The sequence below is a fragment of the Erythranthe guttata genome, chromosome 9 (assembly GCF_056151865.1).
Source record: "Erythranthe guttata isolate IM_541 chromosome 9, IM_541, whole genome shotgun sequence".
Lineage (NCBI taxonomy): Eukaryota > Viridiplantae > Streptophyta > Magnoliopsida > Lamiales > Phrymaceae > Erythranthe > Erythranthe guttata.
Genome location: NC_142541.1, coordinates 3,510,735 through 3,519,253, shown reverse-complemented (window position 1 = coordinate 3,519,253; position 8,519 = coordinate 3,510,735). Strand labels below are relative to the sequence as shown.

The window sequence follows — 8,519 nt, the reverse complement described above, 5'->3', positions numbered from 1 at the left end:
TAAGGTCGAATTACTTTTTATGGAAATAATGTGAAGTTGATTTTTGTATCGACAACTTCCAAGAATCACAGTGAGTACATCATTAGATACATCATTTGTAGCCATTGTGGGGTGGGTGGGTTTTACAGTGATTTTTTCGCCGGAAAAAGAGGAAACCAGAGGAGAGAAATGGAGAAGAAATAGAGAAGAAAGAGAGCAGATAGAAATGAAGAGAGAGAAGAAATAAAGAGAAGATGAAGAGAGAGAAAAACAGGAGAGAGAAAATGGTGAGAGTGAAAAGAGAATATAATAAAATATATAAAATTCACATTAGGGACTGATCTGCATGTCAGACGCGTGAATAGGGACTGAATTGCTTGGGGAAACTACCTAGGGATTTTATTTTTTATATTTAAGATAAATTTAAAATAGTTTTTATTAATTAAAAGGGGCATAAGATATAGGTTCCTAGTGACAAAACTAATTAGAACTAAATGCCAAGTTAAACTAAACTTTTGTTTTACATTCTTTATTAAATTTATTCCAACAATGCCCTTTCACTCACAAATTTAAAATTTGCATTTAGTAAAATTCAAACTGCATTTATCATTTTTTATTATGCATTTAATATCTTATTTTTTTCATCTAACATATTTTATTTTATTTTTATAGATTTTGTCGTCTTTATTTTTTTGCTTTTCACTCTAGCATCTTTTTACATTATTATAAACAACTTAATTTTTTTATTTATTTTTTACATTTTACATAAAATTACGATTTTTTTTCTCGTTTTTGTTAAAAAAACATCAGTTTTTAAAATACTATGGTATACTATAGTGTACTATGGTATACTATAATTTACTAATATTGAAAATTATGAATGTTTAAAAAAAAAAAATCGGTCGTAGTCGACCATAGACACCGATAGGAACTATAGTAATCCGTAGTCACATACTCTTAAAACCCTAGCTCACATTTTGAACCATAGCCGATATCCATTCGTAGACACTCATAGTAATTCAGAGAAACCCGTAGTCATTCGCACTCATCCAATATGAAACCCTAGATCCGCCACCACCACCACCTCCCCCTCCATCCTCATCATCCATCTTAATTAGCCTTCCCCTTCTCCAAACACAACAGCAAATTCTAACAAAAAAATTACCGTGGTCATCGAAGAAAACCACCACCGACGCCATCGACCAAAACCGTCGCCGCCCCCAACGACCAAAACCACCATCGCTCGCCCACCCCTAGCGACCAAAACTGCCGCCGCCCCCCGCGACCAAAACCACCGCCTCCCCCAGCGACCAAAATCACCGCCTCCCCCAGCGACCAAAGCCACCGCCGCCCGCCGTCCCAAGCGACCAAATCCGCCGCCGCCCCTAGCGACCGAAACCACCGCAACCCCGAGTAACCAAAACCACCGCCGCACCTAGTGACCAAAACCGCCGCCGCTCCTAGCGACCACAACCACCGCAGCCCCCAGGGACCAAAACCCCGCCGCCCGCCGCTTGCCGCCCTCACACCAAGATCCGATCTGGAAAAAAATCCTACAACTAATACCTCCAAATCCGCATCACTATCTAAAATAGAGAAAGAGAGAGATAGAGAGAAGAATAGATGAAGGGCTGGGGCCAATGAAAAAAGGGAGAAAAAATACCATCATGGGGTGATGAGAAATTGGAAAAAAAAAAAAAAAGAGAAAAAGCCCATGGGCGGCGGATGAGAGAGGAAGAGAGAATGAGAAATAAAGAAATAACAAGAGAGAAAAGAAGCGTTGATTTTATTAGGTATACTATGGGTATTTTTGGGTTAAATAAAAATAAAAGGATGTTGGTCAAATTTTATTTTAAACTAAGAATTTAATTAAAATTTTCTATTTTGGGTTGTCCCTCACATCTAATTAGGTTTGGTTTGAGGAGTGTCTCCAATATTAACCATAATTAAACACTTAATTATTACCATTATACCTTTAATTAATTTAATCCACGTGTTTTTTTTATTTTGATATCAAAAGATATATAATATAGTTTCCATAAATATCTTAAATAAGGTAATTTTGATTAAAAAAAAACAAGATATCAAAAGGTATATAATATAATTTTCATAAATATCTTAAATAAACACAACTGCTTCGCGTGGTTCGCAGATTCAGTTTGATCCAATGTATCGCAATAATCTGGACGTGTTGGACAAGATTGGGCATGAAGAAGAAGATAAAATGGTGAAAACATTTTAAGTTTTTAGTTATAACAAAAATCACTTAATTGTAAAACACTTAATGAGAATTGCATAACTGATTTGCGCATTGCAAGACTCAATCCGCAGGAGAGGTGATGGGATGTTCGATCCACCCGATATGTGCAATTATAATATCCTTTTCATACAGAGTGGTTTTTATGTTGACATACTTGTTATACAGAGTGGTTTTCAAGTTTACATAGTTGTTATACAAAGTGGTTTTCATGTTATATAGTTGTTATACATGTGATTTTCATGTTTATATAGTTGTTTATACATAGTGGTTTTCGTGTTTATACAGAGTGGTTTTTATGTTGACATAGTTATTATACAGAGTGGTTTTCATGTTATATAGTTGTTATACATAGTGGTTTTCATGTTTATATAATAATTTATATATAGTGGTTTTCATGTTTATATAGAATGGTTTTTATTTAAAAAAAAAACTAGAAAGAAAATAAAAAACACCATTTAAAAAAAATCGAAATTAAGAAGAAAAACCATGAAAAAACAAAAACAAAAATAAAACTATTTTTTTAAATTAAAATGAAAAACATGAAAAATATAAATAAGAAAAAAAAATTTAAAATAAAAAACCGAAAAAAAATAAAATAAAATAATTACAATTTTTTTGTTTAAATCGAAATACAAAAAACCATTAAAAAAAATAAAAAAGAAAAGGAAAAAAAAAAACAGAATTGGCGTGATGAGGGGAATAATTTTTGGAGAAGATTTAGGTGTTGATTATGTGTATAATTTTTTTTTTAAATTAAATAATTATACTAATTAATAATTAGTGGGGCATATATGGTTTTTCAGGTCCATTGGATTTATCTCAAATATCATTTATAAATAAAGGATTTATCAAGAATTAAAATTCCAATGAAGGGTGTTTGGCATATAGCCCGTTATTTTTAATGTTTTACTTACGGGAAAAGTACATTTTTCGCCCCTCAAGGTTGCGCCAATTTCATATTTGGTCTCATGTTTACAAAAAACACATTTGGTCCATTATGTTTCAAAAATTCAACACTTTTGGTCATTTCTGTCAATTTTTCGTTAAAACTAACGGAATCAAGCGTGTTCCATGACTTGCTTAACTAACGGACTAATGGTAAATTGACGGAAATGACCAAAAATATTAAATTATTGAAACATGAAGGACCAAATGTTTTTTTTTTGTGAACATAAGAGACCAAATGTGAAACCGATGCAAACTTGAGGGGTGAAAACTGTATTTTCCCCTTTTACTTACAATACATTGTATTTGTCAATTAAAAAATAATGGTAATCTTTGGCTACGGTTTGGTGGTTATTTTCATTTTATTTTGAAAAACAAAATTAAGGGAATAATTTGAGATTGAAATTAATGTTTGTTTATAATTTTTTAAGACTATGGCCTTACTTTTACTTTTTTTTTTTTTTGAGAAAACAAAGATATCAATAGGCACTTTCTGCCAAAAAAGTGGGAAGGCTAACTTCTTCCATGGAGTCCAAAGATGAAGACGAAGCTAGACAATGAGCGAGGCTATTGGCTTGTCTCTTTACAAATGAAAATGTGCAAAACGAAAAACAACTCAAATAAGAAAAATATTCGTCTACGATTGCCCCATATGGCTGCAAACTAGGTTCCCTTTTCTGGAGAGCTTCTATCACTGGAAGACAGTCACTTTTCACCGTGATAGCATTTCATTGCTGAAATTTAGTTGTGCGTAGAGCTTGAAGAATGGCATGGGCCTCACCTTCAGATGGGCTCACCATGCCCAGTACTCGTCGGACTTCCATCATACACATGTTCTTGTTGCATTTCGAGCTATCAAGAAGACGCGGTGAAATTCTGAGTTTGGTGGGAAGGCCGCATCTACATTGAGTTTAAGAACCCCACTAGGTGGCGGTGTCCATGTTTGCAAGAATTCCGGCCGCCGGACATTGATATTCTGTAATTGGGCGTCGACATATGTCCGGAGATACATTGCGCACCACCCAATCATGTCCTCCAGATTAATGAAATCTTCTTAGTGAATAATCTTTTACTTTAACTTTTTATTGCAATATTTATAGCAAAATACCAAATCAAAATTTTATTTTCCTCCAATATTCAACCTAATTTTGAGTGTACAAAGTGCGGAAAAAAAAAATATTACTCTCAAAATCAATTGAAAGCAAACAAATTTTCTAAGCAAAAAGGTCTCATAAAAAATTTCAACAAATTATTTGATCGATATATCGTTTGTTATATATTTTTTTAAATATTTGCTAGAATTGTCTTGATAAAATAAAGTGACTAATAGTAATTGTATTTATTTTTATCTCGACAGTGCATCATTAACATATATATTGAATTTTTGTTTTGCCATAATTGATTATAGAATATTTTTTTCACAAATTTCAGTAAACGTCCTACCTCCCAGATAATTTGGTGATTAAAAAATGTTACGAATTTGTTTTGTTTTATAAAATACAATTTTCAAGTCATTTGGTTCAACTTAAGTCACCTTCAATAATAACTTTCCGCCAACCTTTTCTCATGTGCAAAGATCATCACATAATATGCAGATTTAGTTTCCGCCGACATTAGGTCAAGACTTTGCAAAAGGCAATGCAATGACCAACCTACACATTATCCCGTATGAGGGCTAGCCATTATTCTGATACCCACACTTCCCAGCACATCATTAACTAATGCATCAAAAATAAATTTAACCACTTCAAGCTCAGGGCGTCTCTATTTGGGAACCGCATCGACTCTAGTCACATGAAGAATTCTTAAGGCATGATTATTCACCATTTCAACATATTTTTGAACGAAAGTGACAACTACCATTGCTTCCACTGTCACTGCTTCATGTAATTTTTTTTTGTTTCAAAAAGATCAAGGCGCCCAGCCCAACAAATCAATACCACCCTTAATATTACATGAACACAAATTATTGCATAGATCGAAAATAATGTGGCCAGCCCCAAGATGGGGAGGAAAAAATGAGTAAACATCCTAATTATATTAGAATTCTACTTTTCGGTCTTTAAGATGCTACACCACTGGGTAATTATGAACCATTGATATGGTGAAATAACTTTCCACTAAGCACACATTACACATAGGGCTGGCAATCGGGCTGTGTGAGCCGAGTTTGGGTCGGCTCAAGCTCATATACCATCAGGCCTCATTATTATAGGCTCAAGCTCAAATACCATCGGGCCTCATGCCTATAGGCTCAAACTCGGCTCACGTATTTTTTCGGGTTTCGGGTTTATATCGGGCTTATATCAGACAATAAAAAAGTTACATATTTTACAACTTTGCAGTCGGACATGTTAAAGAAAAAAAAAACTTTTCGGTCTAAGAGAAAAATCTAGAATATTCATTGAAAATGAAAATAAGATTAAAAAAAAATCATAGCTTGTTCATTAAAACAAATAAAGCTTAATTTTGTCAATATTTAATCATTAATTAATTATACTAAAAAATGCGTCCGAGTCCAAAATGAAAAAAATTATAAAATAAAATAACTAGAAGCAATTCTAAATGTCCTCTAACTCTTTTCAAAAATCTTGAGACCTGAAATAAAAAAAAAAAAAAAAAAAAGACAACACATATATATATTAATATGCCTAATTGGGCCAACCCAATGGGCCTACAATTTCCTTACATACTGGGCACGGGCCCAATATCGAAAACCATTACACCGAGGCCCAATTACCTTCAAGTAAAGTTTGGGCCCGACAATCTCAACTAAGCTATAAATAAAGGTTTGAACTCATTTTTTAAGGTACGTCCTATTAACTGAGTAATACTATCAACTGTACTCTCTGGAATATTTCCACTATCAGCACGTCTGACTTGAGCGTCGGAGGGGTTTCCGTCGGATCAACCCCCGGCGTAGTTCACGTGTTCTATGATCGCAGGTACCTCAGGATCATCAAGTTGTCAAGCTACTGATTCGCTTTGCTCTCCCAGTTCGTTTTCTACAATACACCAGGTGATCTACATTTTAGCATCATCATTTTGGCGCCGTCTGTGGGAACGATGCAAACCAGATCACGTAGCCAACAAGATCCTTCTGAGGCGTCTGTTCGGAGAGAAAATGACATAGCTAACAACCTCCCGGTCCGTGGAGGCTCTAGCTTGCCACCTCCTCCACGTGCCGCGGATCCGCCTCGCGAGGTTCAGGTGATCCCCCCTCGGGACCCACCACTCGCCGATCCACCACTCCCTGCTCCTCGAACGGTTCAAATAACCGAGGATGGGCTCCAACGCATGATAGCACAAGCTTCAACTCGCGCTGCCACAGAGGCCGTGACCCAATATATCGGCACGATGGGAGCAAATGCTCCCAACGCAATACCAGCACCTGCTCCATATGTGGAGCCACCTATGGCACCACCGCCAGTCCAGAACCAAATAAGTGTCTCCTCCTCTACCTCGGGCCCACGGTCCCGAATGCAACAATCTACTCATCGCCAAGATGCACGAACTGGGCGACGAGACCCACGTTCACCTTCAAGAGGCAACACCTCTCACCAACGAGCTCCTCCACACAATGATGGAGAGGATGATATTAGCAGTCAGGTATATCGCTCAAATCACCTTCCCCACATAGGTAATCCCATTGGTGGAAGGGTAAAGGTCTCGAGTCTACCACAGTTCGATGGAACTGGTGACCCACAGGATCGGAGCACCTTGAAAAGTTCTACGCCATGGCAGATCTTTATGGCCCAACTGATGCGGCAATGTGCAAGATGTTTCGCACAACGCTCTCCGAACGAGCATTGAGCTGGTTCAACTCCTTGCCCACTGGGTCAATTGAAGCTCTCTCCCAACTAACAGATCGCTTCACCCACCATTTCGCTATCAACAAAGAGTATGCAAAGACTCCCGCGTACCTCTTCACTATCACCCAAAGAGAGGGCGAAACCCTCCGCAACTACATTCAACGATTTATGGAGGCATCTCACAAGGTTCCTAACGTGGGAGGAAGCATGATCGTTGGAATCATTCAACAAAACTTGAAGGAAGGTAGATTCAAGGAATCTATTACAGGAAGGCCTCCAACCACTCTGGAAGAGTTACTAAATCGCGCTGAGAAACACGTGCGCATCGAAGAGGCTTCGGCCCTCCCTCATCCCAAGAGGAAAAGAGATGAAGATTACTTCAACACCCGGCGACGAGATGGCCGACGACAATCGTCAACATCTCATTGATAATCTCCTTATACGTCCTTGTACTTCCAATGATGTCAATGACACTTGGAATCCATCGAGCCCATAACATTGTTCGTGATCACATCATCCTAAACTGGGGGGCTATCATACCTTAAGGATGATACATCCCCTCACCTCGCGACAGCAATTGAACGAAACACTTACATCATCTACTTAGTACAAGTTTATTTATTTTGAGCGATTCGCTCCCTACTTGTTTATTTACCTTCGCCTCAAGTAGGCTCGTAAGCTTCACCTTTTCGATCAATGAATAAAGCTAGTTATTTCCCTTACTCTCAGTGTTATTGCTCTTTCACCACATAATTATCAGCTCAAGTCAACATAAAATCAAGGGTTTTATAGTACCCCCAAAATATTTCTCTCGCCAAGGGTTATCGACTCCCTGGGGGCTTACATCTGCCCCCAAAATTTTTCGTTCGCCAAGGGTTATCGACTCCCTGGGGCTTACATTTGCCCCCAAAATATTTCGTTCGCCAAGGGTTATCGACTCCCTGCGGGTTTACAGTGCCCCCAAAACATTTTGTTCGCCATTGGTCATCAACTTCTACTTGCTCCTTTAACGGTTCAGATAACCGATAAGGACCTTCAGCGTACGACCGCGAAAGTTTCAACTCGTGTTGCCACTGAAGCAATGGCACAACCGTGCGCATCCACCTCAGACCATAGGTCTCGAGCGCCTCATCCTAAAGTGGGGGGCTATCCTATCCCAAGGTTGGCATCACCCTTACCTTTCAACCCCAAGTGGGTGCACATCCCATCTCAAGAAACGAGTATAATCTCCCTACTCAAAAAATAGAACATCCCCAAAGAGGTGAACATCAACCACCTAAAAATAAAAAATAAAAAATAAAAAGAAAAGAACAGGCGCGCGTGCATAGCACGCACGTGGCTTACACGCGCCAGCCGCGCGCGCGCGTCAACCAAAAAAAAAAAGGGGGGGGGGGTCCAAATCGCGCGCACGAGTCCAAAGAACAAGAAGAAGAAAAAAAAGAGTAAAAAAGAAGAATTAGAAGAAGAAAGAAAGAAGGAAGAAGAAGAAGAAGAAAGAAGAAAAAGAAAAAGGAAAAAACTGA

General features: G+C 37.8%; 1 protein-coding gene across 1 annotated transcript; it reads left to right on the top strand.

Annotated features, from left to right (window-relative positions):
- Positions 1 to 6,921: 6,921 nt before the first annotated feature.
- On the top strand, positions 6,922 to 7,425 carry LOC148767889 (uncharacterized). Its single transcript, XM_088822675.1, has one exon. It carries the CDS (start codon positions 6,922 to 6,924, stop codon positions 7,423 to 7,425), a length of 504 nt encoding a protein of 167 aa, XP_088678801.1.
- The last annotated feature ends 1,094 nt before the right edge of the window (positions 7,426 to 8,519 follow it).